This window comes from Cnephaeus nilssonii (genome assembly GCF_951640355.1).
Source record: "Cnephaeus nilssonii genome assembly, chromosome: 2".
Taxonomy (NCBI): Eukaryota; Metazoa; Chordata; class Mammalia; order Chiroptera; family Vespertilionidae; genus Cnephaeus; species Cnephaeus nilssonii.
The window spans coordinates 11,577,194-11,594,353 of NC_137073.1; the positions used below are offsets into that span (position 1 = coordinate 11,577,194).

Here is a 17,160-nt window from a genome sequence, read left to right on the forward strand (position 1 = left end):
GTGAGGAATGGGGAGAGCTTATCCAAGTGAGGGCACTTTAATGGGGCCCCAAGAGGAAGAGCACTGTGTGGGGGAAACAGTCTAAGTTCCTGGTGTTGGCAGTGACGCTGGCATCTCTTCCCACAGCAAGGACTCACCCCTGAATGGAGGCAGCAAGGTAGACATGGCCATTTTGATTGCAGCAGCATTTGGGGGGGGGGGGGAGGGGGGCTCCCCTGTTCTCTCTCTGGATTTCCAGTTCAGTGACCTCTTTCCCTGAAGAATTCAAGGGTCTAGGCCATGGACACTGCTACTTGTGGGATGAAGCTGGCAGGTTTATGTCCCGCCCGACAGGCCTGCACACGCAGGGCGCTCAGGGTGAGGTGGACCCTGTACAGGTTACACCATTCAGGATGCTGGCCCAGCTTCTCAGCCTGCAGGGCCGTTCTTGTCGTGAAGCCCAAAGCCCGGGGGAAATCTTTGAAATGGACCAGCTTGAGGATGCGTCTGGGCCTTCCAGCTCGTTCCACCCCACGGCTCTCAGGGCTGGCAGCAGCTGGTCCCTCTCCTCAACGCTTAGCCCGTGGGCTTTGCCAGCCACGTCGGGGCGTGGCGGGGGCACGAGAGAGCAGCAGGTGGCTGTGGAGAGGGCAAGTGCAGTCCAGGGTGCACAGGGCGGCCGCCTTTGTAACCCATTTAATGTCTATTTTCCTCTTTAGAAAATAAGTTGCAGGGGACAGATCATTTGTCTTGTTTACTGATGTACCCTGGGCCCCTAATAGCATTGGGCATTCACTCATTCATTTGACAAATGGTTAGGGGGGGCCTGTCACGTGCTAGGGAGAGGAGAAGCAATTTGCCAAATACTGACTGTCTTTTTTTTTTTTAATGTTTTTATTTATTTTTAGAGAGAGAGGGAGGGGGAGAAAGAGAAATATCAATGCCAGAGAGTGAGACATGGACCAGCTGCCCCTACACCCCCTGCCCCTGCCTGCCCCACTGGGGATGGAGCCTGCAACCCGGGCATGTGCCCTGACCGGGAATCGAACCTGCAACCTCTCAGTGCCCGGGATGACGCCCAAACAACTGAGCCACACAGCCAGGGCAGCACTGACTGTTCCGATGGAACTTCCATTCTGGCGGGGAGGGGCGGGGACAGACACACGGTATTGAGTGCTCAGCGCATAACGCAGCGCCTGTACCCTGCAGGGTACTCAGGAAGTTTGCATGTGAGCAGGACCTGGAGGGAGGGGTTCCGGAGATCTGGGCAAGACAAGGGTCCAGGCCCCGAGTGAGAGCAATGTGGCGGGAGGCAGCACAGAGGAGAGGCGTAGGGGGGAGGCTGGGACCTTGGAGTATTGGAGGGTTTCCAACAGAGTGACCAGGCTAATCTGTGAAAAGACCCACGCTGACTGCTGAGCCCGGAGAGCTCCCTTCGGACCACTCCCCACCCCTCCCCCAGGCCCAGGGGCCTTGCTTACCTCATGCTCAGGCCCAGCCTGGGCCTCCTCTAGGTCTGAGGTCGCAGGAGGCCTGGAGAAGCTGCCCGCCTGCAGACACTTGTCAAGTTTAATGTTTCCAGAGTAATTCTGTGTACCCCACTGCCCTGTATCTGAGACAAGACAGCCACCCAGTGGTAATTTTTCTACATTTTTTATTTTATAGCAATTGTCATGATTAGAGAATAACACATTTAAAAACCTCCTCAGGGCCAAAGGATGCCAGAGTATTTACAAACACATGGGGGGGGGGGAGGGGGTCGATATATGTGGGGCTGGGGGATCCCACCCAGGCCCTGAGCCTGGCTACGATGCCACAACTGTCCCGTCGGCCTCAGCGTGGGGCTCAGGGGGCATCGGTGGCCTTGAGGCTCTGCTCAGGGGCCTGGCAGGAGACCCTCTAGCTAACTTGTGGCCCTGCTCCTGCCCAGGGGGCTCCCCACACCCTACAGGCCAGCTCAGAGGGGCCTCTGGGAAGCACCAAAGGACAGGGGGCCTGCCCAGGGTGGGACAGAGACGTGGCGCGCACACACACACACCTCACAGGGGAATAGTAAGGGGAGGATTTTTTAAAGTTTTTTTTTTTTTCCAAGTCTTCATGTCTACGGTGTTACTTTTTGCTATTTATTTTTTGTTTCTTCGACAGTGACATAAACTGAGGTAAACATCTGTGACCAACACCTCTCCTAAGGGGCAAAGGGTCCCAACCAACCCACAGCGCGGCCGGGGCAGCAGCGGCCACAGCAGCCCTGCTGAGTCCGCGTCCCGGCCCCGGCTGTGCCCTGAAGATGCTGCTACACAACTACAGTCCCTTCACCTCTAACATCCTAGCTACTCAGACAGGATCTCAACAGAGAGGGAGAGGACGCAGGGACAGCTACTTGGAATCTCCCTTCCTTGTTATTGCAGGAGACAGGATGTCGAAAGGCCTAAGGCAAAAGGAGAGGTGCGGTGGGCTCCGGGCCGGGCAGTGACGGGCCTGGCCCTTGGTGAAAAGGGGTTTGCTACGTGCCCGGCGTGTGGAGGCCCCATGCCTGCTCGAGAGGTGGGTCTTGAGGGGGCGCACACCGAGGGGTGGGGGCCAGGCCCTGGGGAACCTGTTTGTAAACTGGACCCAGGCAGGGCAGGGGGACCTATAGCCCTTTTGTGCGGTGGGAATAAGGGGAGGATGGAGAGGGGGGGCTCCAGGCCAGAGGGTGGTTGGGGCTCCTCTGGTCAGCCTGGCCCATTACAGAGCCCCCTCAAGTGGCCAGAAGGGACCCTGGCAGGTGGGGCGCAAGACGGTGAATGGCGCCCTGCCAGGCAGAGGAGCAGCCTCACCGTGCTGAGGTTATTGCGGGGTCCTGGGCCTCCACAGAGGGCCGGGCGCAGGAGGGAGCCTGGGGTGAGGCTGGGCTCCTCTCCTTTGTTTTGCTGCCTGGGGGCCTGAGCCAACCTGCAGGTGCCTCCTGGCGGATTCCCTGAGGGGTGTGGTGAAAAGCAGGCCTGGATGCCCTCCGGCAGCCGCCCGGCAGGGGCCCTGGGGCAGGGGGGAGTTGCTGAGGCATCTGGACGCAGTCACTCACACACAAGGCTACACGCACACTGCGCACTCTGCGCGCACACTGCACACACCCATCACACACACTCACGCCCTCCCGTTTCCTCGGCACCCCGCTCTCACCCATAGCGTCACACTCCAGGACCAGAAATGTGCGACGTGGGGACAGGGTCAGGCGAGGCTGCCATATTTAACCCCAGCAGAGACCCAGGGGAAATTTCTGGCACCAATCACCTCACCGCCAGCCAGGGCACTCTCTGGGCGGGGCAGCCAGGACTGACGGATCTGAGAGGCTCCCTGGGCCTGGGGAAGGTGTGGCGGGCAGGGGAGCGGGGTCGTGACTTGGGCTCTACACTCATTCCCCTGCCCTCGGGGTGCCGGGTCCCCTGCCCTGGGAGCCCTTCTGTCCTCTGGGGAGGAGGGGGAGGGCTCCCGGGCCGCCACCTCTCAGTGGCTGTGGCCCAAGGCAAGCTGCCCTCGTCCTGCCATCAGTGTCATCAGGAGAAGGGCGGGGAGGAGTCACTAGATTCCCAGCACCTGTGCCTGCACACAGACTTTGCACCATCCAGACATCTGCTACATTTTGCAAGCGGCTGGCCCTTCCCCTCCAGCCTCCCAGGAACCCGGCAGGATGCAGCTGAGCAACACCCTGCTCTCAGCTCATTGTCCTCCTTCCAGCTGGCGCCCAGGGTCCTCAGCCTCCTCTCTGCCCCCACACTCCCGTCCCTTTCTGTGCCAGGGTGTGGAGGGGGCAGGAGGGCAGGACTGGGGCGGGGCTGAGGGATGATCTGCCAGGGGGTGCAAAGGGCCAGGGGCAACTAGTCGAGGTTCTGGGGTTCAGGGAGGTGTTGGGGGTCCACCCACAAGCTCCCTTGCTCCAGGTGTCCGGGCCTCTGAACCCTCGGGTCTGTGGGGCTTGGCTCCTATGGGCCCCACAGGCCAGGCCAGAGGCCTTCGGGGTCTGTCTATCGCCCAGCCCCTCACACGGATGGACGGGCGCCCGGGCCGCCGTCCTGCCTAGACTACTACTACTCGCTCCGCCGCCGGGGCTGGGCGGTGTTGCCGCGGCCACCACCGCCGCCGCCCGCCGCCGGCCCGGCGGGGCCCGGGGCGGCTCCAGCGCCCAGCCGGCTGCGTGCACAGGACCCAGCGCCCGGCCCGAGGGCGGCAGGGCGGCTCAGACGCAGATCTCGATGGCCGTGGCCAGCACCACCTGCCCTTTGCTCTTGTCCGGGCGGCCGTCGGTCCTGCCGGGCGGGCCCGGTGGCGCCAGCCCAGCCTCGGGCACGGGCGCGGGCCCGACAGCCGGGGGCGAGGGCCGGGGGCCGCTGCCGCTCTCGGTCAGCACCGTGCGCTTGAGCGGCCCGGGCGCTTCGAGGCGCAGCGGCCCGGCGGGCGCGCGGTCCCCCGGGGCCTTGCGGGCCCGGTGCGAGGGCCGGCGCCGCAGCTCGGACGTGAGCTCGTGCTTGAGGAAGCGGAAGACCTCCTTGGCCGGGCCGCGCCGCTCGGGCTCGAGCGCCAGCAGCCGCTGGAACATGCGCAGCGCCGGCTCGGTGAAGCGGCGCCACTGCGACGGCAGCCCCGGCAGCCGGCCGCGCTGCCAGCGCACGAACTCCTCGAAGAAGGCGTCGGCGGCCGAGGCCGCCTCCCACGGGAAGTTGCCGGTGAGCACGCAGAAGATGAGCACGCCGAAGGCCCACACGTCCACGCCCGTGTCCACGGCCAGCCCGTCGGCGCGGCCCGCCTGGCACACCTCGGGCGCCGTGTACGGGATGGTGCCGCTGACCCGCTTCACGCGGCAGCCCACGCGGCGCGTCATGCCGAAGTCGGCCAGCTTCACGCGGCGGCACTCGCGGTCGAACAGCAGCACGTTCTCGGGCTTGATGTCGCGGTGCACCAGCTGCCGCCCGTGCATGAAGTCCAGCGCCAGGCCCAGCTGCTGCACGCAGCGCTTCACCGTGTCCTCCGGGAGCCCCACCTGGTGGGGGAGGGGCGCGTTCAGGGCCCCCCGTCCCTCCCCCAACTCGGTCCTTCTTTCATCTCCCGCCCACACCTCTCCCCTCCGCCAGCCGCTGGGCTGCCACTCTTGTCCCACCCCCAGCCCGGGCCTGGCCGCTCCTGTGACCCCGCCCCCTCCACCCCCCGCCCCCCAGCACCAGCTGCCCTCCCGCACCGACCAGGGCATCTCTGGTCCCAGTCTGGCCCTTACTCCACAGGGGCTCCCATTACGCCCATTTCTCTTGTAGGGACCTGGGAGAGACCTAGTCACTTATCAGTAGGGGGCAGAGCAGATTCGAACCTGGCACCGGCCAGCAGCAAAGCCAGGCGCCTGGAACCCTCCGGCTTCCCCATTGGGGCAGCTTCTCTGGGAAGCCTCTGGGGCCCTGCTGCCTCCCTTTTGGTGCCTCCACCCGGTCCTTCGCAGCGGCAGAGGATGCTGCTGTTGGCCATCCATCACTCTGGCTGCTTCCTTCCAGGGCTCATCTCAGTCTGTCATCTGGCTGATTGCCAAGTGTCCCCACTCGGCCCAGGACGGGCCCTTGGCCTTGTTCACTGTGAATCCCCTGCCCTCCAAGCAGTGACTCAGTACATACTCATGGAGTAAATGAGTGGCCCGACTCCTCCCCAACTCACACTCCGGGGCCCTGAAGACCGCTCCCCTCCCTCAGCCACCACCCCAAGTACCTGAGGAGGAATGATGTCGAACAGGTCCCCAGCAGGCGCATACTCCTGGGCAAAGACGTAGCAGTCCTCGGTCTCAAACACAACGTCAAAGACCTTGATAATGAAGGGGCTGGAGGAGAGGCTGTTGGTGATGCTTACCTCCCGCAGGAAGTTCTTCAGCTTGGTTTTGCTCTTGTTCACAAATTTCAGCGCCATTTTCGTGCCTGGCAGGGCAACAGTGGTGAGGCCGCCGCTCCTGCCCTCCCGCACTTGACACAACCCAGGCCTGTCCGCACAGCCCGTCCCAGGCACAGGTGCGATGGGGTCCCAGGGGGCAGACCAAGCGAGGGCAAGCACTTGCCAAAGGCCGTGCCGCAAGTCAGGGCTCGAGCTGGGTCCTCTGCACCCAGCCTGCAGCGGCCCCACCCTTTTCATTTTCCTCCTGACACACTAGACTTATTTAGCACGTGTGTCTCCCCCAACAAGAACACAACTTCCGGAGAGCAGGGACCTGTGTTGTTTATTGCTGTATCTCCAGTGCCTACAGGAGTCTGATGCACAGTAGGTGCTCAACAAATGTCTGTTTAATGGATGAGTGAATGGGAAGGAATTAAACACCGGGAGGTGAGGGCCTGCACGGCACATACTAGTATCTCTGACTCTGTGCTTGGGCAGGCACCTGTGTATCCACAGAACACTTGCCTTGCCTTCAGCAATTCACATTCACAACTGACTCCTCACAGTGATCCTATGAGCTGGGCACTAATGCTACCCCATTTTACAGAGGATGACACCTAGGCACAGAGAGGTTAAGTCACTTGCCTAAGGTCACACAGCAAGCAAGTGGCAAAGCTCAGGTGACCTCACGTCCGGTGATCTTCCTGTTGCCTTCAGTCGGCATAGAGCCCCCTGCCCCAGGTGTGTGCAAATGTGGGAGCTCATGCAGACCCCATCTGCAACTGAGTGGGCACTGCTGAGCCTACAGTGTGGGGAAGGCGGCAAGCTCAGTGGTTAAGTGAGAAGGCTCTGGACCTGAGGACTGGGGCCGCATCCTCGCTCAAACCCTCTGCATGACCTTGACTGAAACTCTCTGGGTCTGTGTCCGCACCTGAGGAATGGAGCTTGCCACGCTGTTCTCACAGGGTCGTCGCCCACCCTCCTTAAAGCAGGGTGCCCTGTTCAGTCTGTCCATCTCCCTGGGGTCAGCGATCACTGATATGCTGGTGGTTCTCCCAACACCACCACCAGCCCTGACCCTGACCTCCTCCTGAGCTCCCGATGTCCTGGGGCATCCCCTTGGCTGACCCAAAGGCACCTGGGAGGCTCCCAAAGCATCCAGGTCTGGACATTCTGTCTCCAGATTCCTCCTCTGTCCCATCTGCCTGGTCCCCTTGTCCTGGGCCACTCAGGCTGCATCCTCTTCACCTGGACCACGGCCTCTCCTCCCCGATGGCCTCCTGGCCCCCGCAGCGAGCACTTGAGAGCCCCGGCTAAGTCCCCACCCAAGCCATGAAACCAGCCACCTTCCAGATACTCACCTGTGCCCTTGTAGGCCACCAGGTCGACCTTCCCATAGGTGCCTTTGCCCAGCTCCCGCACCAGTTCGTAGTGCTTGGTGACGTCACTAGCAGCCAGTGTGCGGAGGGTCAGGGCCTGCATGTCTTCAGTGAGGAGGGGCACGCCTGCCCCCAGCCCAAGGGCCGTCCCTGGCCCGCAGCAGGGCAGGGAGCGGGGCGGCTCGGGCTCTGGGCAGCCCACGCTCATCTTCTCCCTGTTGTGGGGGGGCGGCATGGAGTGTGACAGCAGGCCAGGGTCCCATCCTCCACCTCCCCTTCCCCTCCCCAGCACCCAGAACCCCTGAGGCCAGATGCCAGGCCCAGGATGACCACAGTGGGCAACAAGCGTCTTTGCTGCATTACCTTCCCAAAGCTCCCGGACCAGCTGAGCTGGCACCCCCCAGAGGCAGTCACTGCCACCGGCCCCCCTTGGGTACTGCCAGCCTATCTGTCTCATGCTGTCATCCAGACACAGTGTCAGGGATGATACTGACACACAGACATGCCATAGCTCTTCCTGAGAGCAGCTAGAGGTGACCTCCAAAAATGGGTTGCTATTCAGCTGACCCAGAAAACCCCACAAAATCATGCAAATCGAGAGGTTCAAATCTTCATGTTCACTTTACAGAAGCAATGTGTGCCACTCGTCATTACAATGATGGAGCTGGGGGGGTGCCCAGGCCACACAGTGGGGCGGGACGTGGGGCCGGTGGCCAGAACCGAGTGCTGAAGTTTTGCTGCCTGTGCTTAACAATGCAGCGAGCGATGCAGAGCGCAGGGTTTAGATGTAGATTATCTGGTCATCGAGCACGTCCAGGTGAACAACGCCCCCAAGATGCGGGCAGAACGTCCAGAGCTCACGGCGGGTTAACCCGCACGAGCTTTCCCTGCCGCACGGAGAGGACCCTGCTGAGGAAGGGCAGGCTCCCACCCACACCCGTGGAGGAGTGCGCAGGAGAAAAGGATGTCCCAGAAGAAACGGAAGGAACAAAAGCTTACGGCCCAGCAATAAATTCAGCATCAAATAAATGGTGAAGAGAGAGAGAGAGAGAGAGAGAGAGAGAGAGAGAGAGAGAAAGGCATGCAGGGACGGCATTCACAGAAGTGGTCCCATTCACAGTGCTGATCAGCACCTGCCCTCGCCAGGTGTCACAGAGCCCAGGGACACTGCACTGGACAGACGGGTAAGAATCCTGCCTCGGGGGCCTTACCTTCCGGGAGATGGGTAATACACGTGGTGAACACATGAAGTATATATTATGGGAAAAGGGGATATGGGCTGTAGACAAAAATAAGGCAGGAGTGGGGAAGCCAAGGTCTGAGGGCAGAGGTCATGTTATCAAATACTTCAGCCACAGTCTCAGAACACTGGCAGATGGTGCAGATATGGCCCCACCCCCACCACAGCTTACAGTCTCTCCACCACCACAGATGACAGCACAGCCAGCTGAGGTACACAGAGCCACCGCTGGAGTCCCAGGACCCTGCCTGGGCCCAGACAAGAGGACAGAGCGCCCGTCCCACAGACCCCGCCCCCCCCCACAATCGAGGCCTGACTGACCCCTTCAGTGTCCAGAGCTGGACACGCCCACCCCAGAGGTACAGGTTGTCTCCAGATGGTGTTGGGGGCCGAGAACTGCCGTGGGGAGTCCAGGCCTGGGTGACAGTGAACGCCCTCTGGGCCTGCATGTCTTGTCTGATGGGGGAGGACTAGGCTGGGGAGCTGTACGTGCAGCAGCAGGAGCGGCCGGCTGACAGGAGCCCGCCTCTTCGGAGCCTCCTCTGCTCCCCGCACTCCCCTCGACCTCCACCCCAGGTGTGCCACCCAACACCCTCACAGCCACCCTTTGCAAGACCACCCGTGGCTGAGAGAAAGCACAAACTTGGAGCCAGATGGCTGGCTTTGAACCCCAGCTCTGTCACTTGCTAGCTGGTTGGCCTTGGGCTAAAGTTACTGCATCTCTCTGTGCCTCAGTTTCCCATCTACAAGAGGAAGAGTCCTTTCTCCTCTGGGCTGTGAGGGGATCAATGCGTTAGCAGACGTGAAGTGCTCGGTGTCCGTCTAGCCCGAAGTGAGTGCTCTGTGTCAGGGGTGCGGGTTCTCAGTATAATCTACATTCTCTCTGGCTGCGCTCGACCAGAGGCTGGGAGCCGGGTGAGTTCTCCGTGAGCCCGGCATCCTCACCCTGGCTCAGCCGCTCTCCTAGACCCAAACCCTCCTCTGCTTTCCCCTCCCCTCTGCACGACCCAGCCTCCCACTTCGCAGGGAGGAGGAACATCAGGAGGGAACTTCCTGGCCTCCCACCCAGCCCCATCTGCAGTGCTCCATCTGCAGTGCTCCCAGCTGGCGGGGAGCTGGGGCCCTCCTCCCTCCTCAGCTTGGCTCCCACCCCTTCCTCCTCAGGATCCTGCCCCCCTATTCAGCCTCCTCTCCTCCATTCATGAATAAGCCTGTTCCAATAGAAGCTTCCCTGCCTACTGCTTTTCCTCTCCTACTTCTTTCAGCCTGAACATATGCCAGGAGCCCATCTGAAATGCCACATGAATGCCCTCCGTGTCTCTAGCCCATGTCAGACGCCCAGAGGGAGGGATGGTAGCAGGCCCCCAGAGACCCAATCCTGTCCCCTCCCTCCACCCCCCTCAGTGTGCTGAACCCGACCCTGCCATGGACCGTCACAAGTCTCTGCAGTCCCAGCTCCTGGCTGGATGGATAGCACTGGGCCCTCTGGCTGCAGTCACAGATGGTGCTGGGCAGAGAGCGGCAGGGGGGAGCTGGGCTAAAGTGGGCGCTGTCTCCCACCACAGTCTTCCCTGGTTTCAGGGCTGGAAGGGTCAGCTCTCCCACCGTCAAACATCCACCCCGCCTGGGGGAGGATCCCGCGGACAGCGAGTCGCTGGCTGATGCAGGGGGAACAGCAAGGCTGCCTGCCAGCGCCTGAGCCTTCTGTGGAGTGTGGGGCTCTCCCCAGGGGTGCTGATGAGCACACGCCCTCTGCTGTCCACCAGGGACACACACTGGGCTGCTCCGCTGACCCACTTCTCCTGAAGTGTGTGGACCCCCCGGGGCTGCTGAGGTGGGTGGGCCTGTGTGCAGGCACGTGTACACACGTGTGGGCTGTGTCCACATCACTGGGGAGCTTGACGAGCAGCTCATGGTGCTAGGAGCCCTTCTTTGCTCCCTCCTGCAGGGCCTGCTGGTGCCTGGCTCCTCCCTGCTGCTCTGGGCACCAGGCTGGGTCAGGGGCACAGCCAGAGTGGATTTTAGCCCCACCAATTGCCCCCTCACCCCAGGTTCAGTTCATGCTCTGACCACTGCCCTACACCGCCTCTCTCCAGCTTGAATGTCCCTCTGCAGCCTCTTCCACATTCCTGCTACCTGCCTTCACCTCCTTCCCCCCCTACACCCCCCGCCCCAGCTCCTTCGTCTCAGTATGCTCAGGTCCCACTCTTCCAAGAAGCCTTCCCTCCTGCCCCATTCCTGTCTCTTGTGGTCCCAGGATTCAGGCAGGGTATGTCTCTCTCAGGACCCTGAGTATCTTGGGGTGTCTCAGCTATTCCTTGTCTGTCCCCATCAATAGGCCACGAGCGCCCGAGGGGCTGGGGCTACATCAGATTAAACTCTTTCTATCTATTGCCTTGGTTCCTAGGGTCCAGTTTTGGGGGTTGCCTTCCTTGCCCACCTCCCTTCCCTTCAGGCCTGTTCCCTGCCAGGTGTCAGCAGGAGACAAGGAATTAATCCACACACGGTCCCTGCTGCCGCGTCATCCCCCCAGGTACACACTGCCTCTGACCCACTTACTGCCCACGTGACTGAAGAGGCGCGGTGGGGAGTGATGGAAACTGCACGGGCCTTGGGGCTCAGCAGCCTTGGCCTTGATCCTAACGTGCGCCACTTTTTAGCTGGGTGACCTTGAGCAAGTCACATTGCTTCTCTGTGCCTGGGCTTCCACACCCAAATGATGAAGAAAATAATAATGACAACAGCAGCAGCAGCAGCAGCTAACATTTAAATTGTACTTACTACGCGTCAGGCCCCGTTCTAAGGATGCCCTCACTTCCTCCCTATTCCACGAGGTGGGTATTATTATTACCCCCTCTCAGGGGTGCGGGGGGTGAGGCACAGAGACTAGCCTGACCAAGGTCAGACAGCTAGTGCTGGGTGGCTCCCAAGTCAGGAAGCTGGAACACCTCTGGTCCCGCAGTATCCAGGTGAGGAGAGTGAGGGCGGGGAGAGGGCAGAGCCTCGGCCAAGGGTGCGCCCACTCACTCAGCTCCTGTGTGTGCAGGCACTGGTCCAGGTGCTCACAGGTGTCACCCCCTTAGTCCTCACAGCGGTCTAGCAGGAGGGACCAGCTCCTTTCTTCGGGGGCACTGAGGCTGGAGGCATTTGTCTGGCATCAGTGGGACCTTCACCCAAGTTTTACCTCCACCATCGCCACTGCCTCTGCTCTGAGGAGCAGCTGCGAGCTGCCTGGCCCAGGCAGTGGGCTCCTGGCGCACCTGTGTAGTTGGCACCGCATCTGTCCACTCGCAAGCTGACTGTGCTGCCCGGGGCCCACGTGACTCGCACCTCAATGCATGTCCCCACCGGCCCCGAGGGAAGCCCTCGGTTCCCATCTGTGCTGCTGCAGGCAGGAGGGTGTCAGCCGCTCTTCCTGGCAGCAGTCTGGGCTCTGACCACAAGAGCTCCGGCCCCATGGGCGGGGCCTTCCTCCACCTGCGGGGAGGGCTGCAGAGTGGGGCCAGGGTGTCCCAAGCCAGAGGCAAGATGGAGCCACTACCACTTCCTGTTGGCAGGTGGCTCGAGCTGGGCGCCCCATGAAAACTACACCCAGTGCATAACCCCCCTCAGGCCTACTTTCCATCCCCTGCCCCCTGTACACACACCGTGCAGCTTGGCAGAACGTCACTGAGTCCTCACAAGTACCCTGAAAGGAGGGCGACATACTTCCCATTGCCGGAAAACAGCTTGAGGAGCCCTGGCCAGTTTGGCTCAGTGGATAGAGCGTCAGCTTGCAGACCGAAGGGTCCCGGGTTCGATTCTGGTCAAGGGCATGTACTTTGGTTGCAGGCTCCTCCCTGGCCCGGGGCCCTGGTCAGGGCGCGTGCAGGAGGCAACCAATCGGTGTGTTTCTCTCACATCACGTTTCTCTCTGACTTTCCCTCTCTCTAAATCAATAGAAAAATATCCTTGGGTGATTAAAAACACACACACAAAAAACCCACCCAGCTTGAGTATAACTTACATATCACAAAATTCCTCTGAAGTGTACAATTTAACGACTTTAGTAAATGTATAGAGCTATACAGCCAGGCCACACTGAGCAATGCTTTCTGTTTTATGGAGGAAGAACAGGGCCCGAGAGGTTGACTTCTTATGGTTCCAGCAATGATAGCCAACTGCCCACCAAAACTCTGTTTCGTCTCCTATAATACAGAGCTGTGCTGGCGGGCAGCTGTGGGCATTACACCTCTCACCTCCCTGGTGTCCAGGTGTGGTCCCTGGACTTGATTTCCTCGATGAGAATAGAGACGATGTGTGTGTCACAGCTAGGCTAGGACTTTTCAGAATGGTTCATTTCTCTATTCTCTCTTCCTTTTAAAAAGTATTTTTATTTTTATTTTTTTTAGGGAGAGAAACATCAAAATAGCTGCCTCCAGCATGCCCCTTACCAAGGATCAAGCCCACAACCCGTGCATAGGCCCTGACCAGGAATCAAACCAGTAACCTTTCAGTGCACAGGTCAATGCCCAACCAACTGAGCCACACAGGCCAGGGCTCTCCATTCTCTCTTCTGCATGCTGACTCCAAGACCCTGAAAGACGGTGGATCTACAAGATAGGAAGAGCCTGGGTCCCTGGGTGTGGGAGGATTACCCGCTCGGCACCTTATATGAGCCAGAAGTAAACTTCTATTGTGTTAGGCTGCTGAGATAGGGGGGCTATTTGTTATAGAAGCTAGCATTATCCTAATTCAAGGCTTACGGAGCAAGTGAGCACAAGAGTAGGACTTGGCCCTAACCGGTTTGGCTCAGTGGATAGAGTGTTGGCCTGTGGACTGAAGGGTCCCAGGTTTGATTCCGGTCAAGGGCATGTGCCTTGGTTGCGGGCACATCCCCAGTAGGGGGTGTGCAGGAGGCAGCTGATCGATGTTTCTCTCTCATTGATGTTTCTAACTCTATCCCTCTCCCTTCCTTTCTGTAAAAAATCAATAAAATATATTTTAAAAAAAAGAGTAGGACTTGAACCTCAGTGTGCCTGACTGCCTGGAGTGTGGCCAGAGAAGGTCATCTGGATGGTGACAACACTGGCAACCAGATGGTAAGAATCCAGCACAGGAGTAGGTAGAAGGCGAGCAGCCTGTAAAGAGAAGGGGGCCTGTCCTCATCCTGAGAGAAAAACAATACTGGCTAATATTTATTTTTTTATATCTTTATTGATTTCAGAGAGGAAAGGAGAGGGAGAGAGAAACACTGAGAGAATCATTGATTGGCTGCCTCCTGCACGCCCCCTCCTGGGGATCGAGCCAGCAACCTGGGCATGTGCCCTGACCAGGAATCGAACCATGACCTCCTGTCAACATTCAACCACTGAGCCAAACCAGCCAGGCCTGGCTAATATTTATTGAGCATTTGCCATTTGCCAGGTGCTGTGCTAACACTATGGATTAAACCATTAACAATCACAAGTCTAGGACCATGGTCGGCAAACTGCGGCTCACGAGCCACATGCGGCTCTTTGGCCCCTTGAGTGTGGCTCTTCCACAAAATACCACGGCCTGGGCGAGTCTGTTAAAGAAGTGGCATTAAAAAAAGTTTAAGTTTAAAAAATTTGGCTCTCAAAAGAAATTTCAATCATTGTACTGTTGATATTTGGCTCTGTTGACTAATGAGTTTGCCGACCACTGGGCTAGGAGGTAGGAACTAGCTACTGCTATCCCCATTTTACAGGAAAGAATACTGAGGCACAGGTGGGCTAAATAACTTGCCAACAGCTAACAATTAGCACAGCTGGGATTTGAACTCAGGCCATCAGGCTTCAGATCCCATGCACTCTGTCCTTCGAGGCCCCTGAAGGCAGACCCAGGCAGACAGCAATTCAAAATGAGACAGGGATGAAGTTGCAACAGGGAGGAAGTGGGGTAGCGGGAGGCAGACCCTGGGTGCGCTTCTGTCTGGGAATCAGTGGAAGGCAACGTCGGGACTAAGTGATATCAGTCAGGCCTTTCTTACTCTCACTCTGGGATTCTAAGATTTTCAGTCTCCGGGCTATCCCTCAGCACAGGCAACCCCTAGTGGTATCCTTAACAAAGCCCTCACCTGGAAAGATGCCATTGAGTGGATGGCTGTGTTTGGGTAGGTCACCTCTCTGGGTCGATATTATTATTAAAATAAGTCCCTGTGAAAAAGCAGCTACCAGGTGGAATTTCAGGTGCGGAGTGGGACAGGGAGCCCCTCCGCCCGCCTTCACCTGCTTCACTTGTGCTCCCCTGTAAAGCCAGGGGCTGCAGCTTCATTCCTTAGCCTGCATGTCTGAATCAGCTCCCCACACCCCCACAACCTCCCCTCGCCTGCCTCCAGGCCTCCCCTCCAATCCCCACTCCTATACATGCGATCAGATGAATTTTCTGAAGAGCAGATTGGACCTGATTCTTGCCTAGCTCATGCACTTCAGTGGTTTCTTTTTTAAATTTATTTTTTATTGTTGACAGTATTACAGATGCCCCTGATTCCCCCCACCCCCCAGCCCCTTCAGTGGTTTTTGAATGGGCCTGTGATGTTTTTCCCTGCTCTTCAGGGAAAGGTTTCTCTCGGCCCCTGGTTCAGTAGGGTTGTCTCCACCCAGACCTGGCCGACCAGCGGATCCATCCCATCCACCAGGTCACTGCGGCTCTAAGCACCTGGGTCAGGCATGCCTACATCCAGTTACACTCCTGAATGTTTGCTTCATGAATCAAAACATTTCCCTTCCCCATAAGCAGGTCTGAGGTGAGTTTATGTAACTTGCAACTTGGAGATTGCAGAGGAGCATATCTCCTGGAGCCCAGGCACTACTTAGGTGCTAACACGAGGCCAGCGGGTCAGAGCGATGTATCAGATCCTGGGGGTAAGCGTACCAATCAGGAAGGCAGATAAAATAAGGCCTTCGATAACCTGCGGCGGGAAGGCCACGGCCAGTGCTCCAGCATTTCCAGAGGGCACGGGCAGGAGGGATTCGGGTGGCTCCCTGGAGGAGGTGCCACCGGAATGAGCCTTGAAGGGGGTTAACAATTTAGTAAGAAACCTGAGAGCTCCCTGAAAGCAAGCCCATGCCTTAATCATCTTGCTATTTCTAACACTTAGTCAGGGCGTGACAAACGCTGGATGAACAATTCTTTAAGTGTTTGGGAAGTTGTAACTTTTTATATCTTGGCTTTCCTGCATGCGATCCTACAGGAACAAAGCCATTTTCCTAGGGGCCTGCAGGAGGTATCATTAGCCCCATTTAACAGATGCGGAGGTTGATGGCCAGAAGAGAACAGTGGTTTGCTGGAAATCACATAGAAAGCCAGTGGCAGGGCTGAGCTAGAGGCCAGGGTGTCTGCAGGACAAGGTGCTGCCTCCTCTAACCCCAGCCCTGAGCACAGCAGACATGGAGGAAAGTGATAACAACAGCTGGCACTTAGGGAACGCCTGTCATGTGACAACTGCTTCACACATATGATCTCACCTAATCCTTGCAACATTCTGACATGGGGACTATTAATCATCCAGATTTATATATGAGGAAACTGAGGCACAAGATCAAGATTATCCAGTAACAGAGCCAGGATTCAAATCCAGGCATCACCACTCCAGTGTCCAAAAGCTTTATCACTGTGCTTTACTGTCTCCAAAATATTAGAGTAAAATTATCATCTATTTTCTCAGCATGCCAATGCTTTACATTGCTGCTGTCATTCAATCTTCATAGTAACCCCATTTTACAGATAAGGATGCTGAAGCCCAGAGGGGTTAAGCAACTTGCTCAAGGTCACACTCAGCCAGTGAGGGTCAGAGCCAGGGATTGAACGTTGAACTCCCTCTGCTTTATCTCCTTCTCGGCTCTGGGTCTCTGGTTTGCAGCCCAGGCCTCCCGCTAGTCCCATTGTCTTCAGCACCACAGGCGTGGACAGCACCCAGGCAGGCCCAGCACCAAGTACAAGGCCAGGGGAGGCCTGAGGAGGCTAGGCAGCCAGGATGGAGAACTGCTGCAGAACGGTAACCCAGGCCCCCAGGCTGGAAAGGCTGGACACAATCCAAGTGTCAATCAGCAGATTTGGTTACATAAATGGCAACAGATCCATACATACCTTTCCAGTGGCCCTTGAACATGCTTGAGCTAGAAGGGACTTTGGAAATCATGTGACCCAGCTCACAAACTCCCCAGGTGAGGAGACCAAGATGAAGAACTGGGACTGTCCCAAGACTGAATAGAAACTGGGAACAACTTCTTCCCACTGCCCTCCCTACCAGGCTTGGCTTCTGGCTCTGGTCTCAGCCTTCCCTCCCCGCCAGCGCAGTCTGCCCCTCCCCTGGGGCACGTCCTTGGTGGTGATTAATAGCCTGTGACGCTGTCCACTGCAGCTGGCGCCCAATGGGGCGGTGGAAGCCCCAGCTCACCACTCCCAGCCTCTGTGGCAGCCTGTGGGTGTGGGAGGAGGCATGGGTGGGCCTTGCTGCCTGTGTGAGGAGGGCAGCCCAACACTCAGGGGGAGCAACAGGAGTGGAGGGCGGAGGGCAGGGTGGTCACCTGCCACTGGCTGCTGGGCCAGGGCCCTGGGCGGGGTGTCCACCAGTGGACAGGTGGTGGCCACGGGAGAGACGGCTGGGAGAGCAGAGGCTCCCTGAAGAGAAGAGCCCTTCCCTAGCCACAGCCCTCACCGCTCCCCCCTTCCCTGAGC

At 58.4% G+C, this 17,160-nt stretch overlaps 1 protein-coding gene and 1 pseudogene across 3 annotated transcripts in view; both read right to left on the minus strand.

The window, feature by feature from the left end:
• Positions 1 to 272: 272 nt before the first annotated feature.
• On the minus strand, positions 273 to 3,145 carry LOC307110211 (pterin-4-alpha-carbinolamine dehydratase-like; annotated as a pseudogene). Its single transcript has 2 exons — positions 3,142 to 3,145; positions 273 to 618 (listed from the first exon to the last, which is right to left on the minus strand). The product of its transcript is annotated as a pterin-4-alpha-carbinolamine dehydratase-like (transcript).
• The window catches only part of SBK1 (SH3 domain binding kinase 1), a 53,653-nt gene continuing 38,185 nt past the window's right edge, over positions 1,693 to 17,160 (minus strand). For both annotated transcript variants that reach the window (XM_079800466.1, XM_079800465.1), the window contains exons 2-4: positions 7,221 to 7,453; positions 5,704 to 5,906; positions 1,693 to 4,996 (exon numbers count right to left, since the gene is read on the minus strand). In XM_079800466.1, coding sequence (XP_079656592.1) covers positions 4,196 to 4,996; positions 5,704 to 5,906; positions 7,221 to 7,446 — 1,230 coding nt within the window. In that variant the 5' untranslated portion in view covers positions 7,447 to 7,453 and the 3' untranslated portion in view covers positions 1,693 to 4,195. The remainder of the gene's footprint in view (positions 4,997 to 5,703; positions 5,907 to 7,220; positions 7,454 to 17,160) is intronic.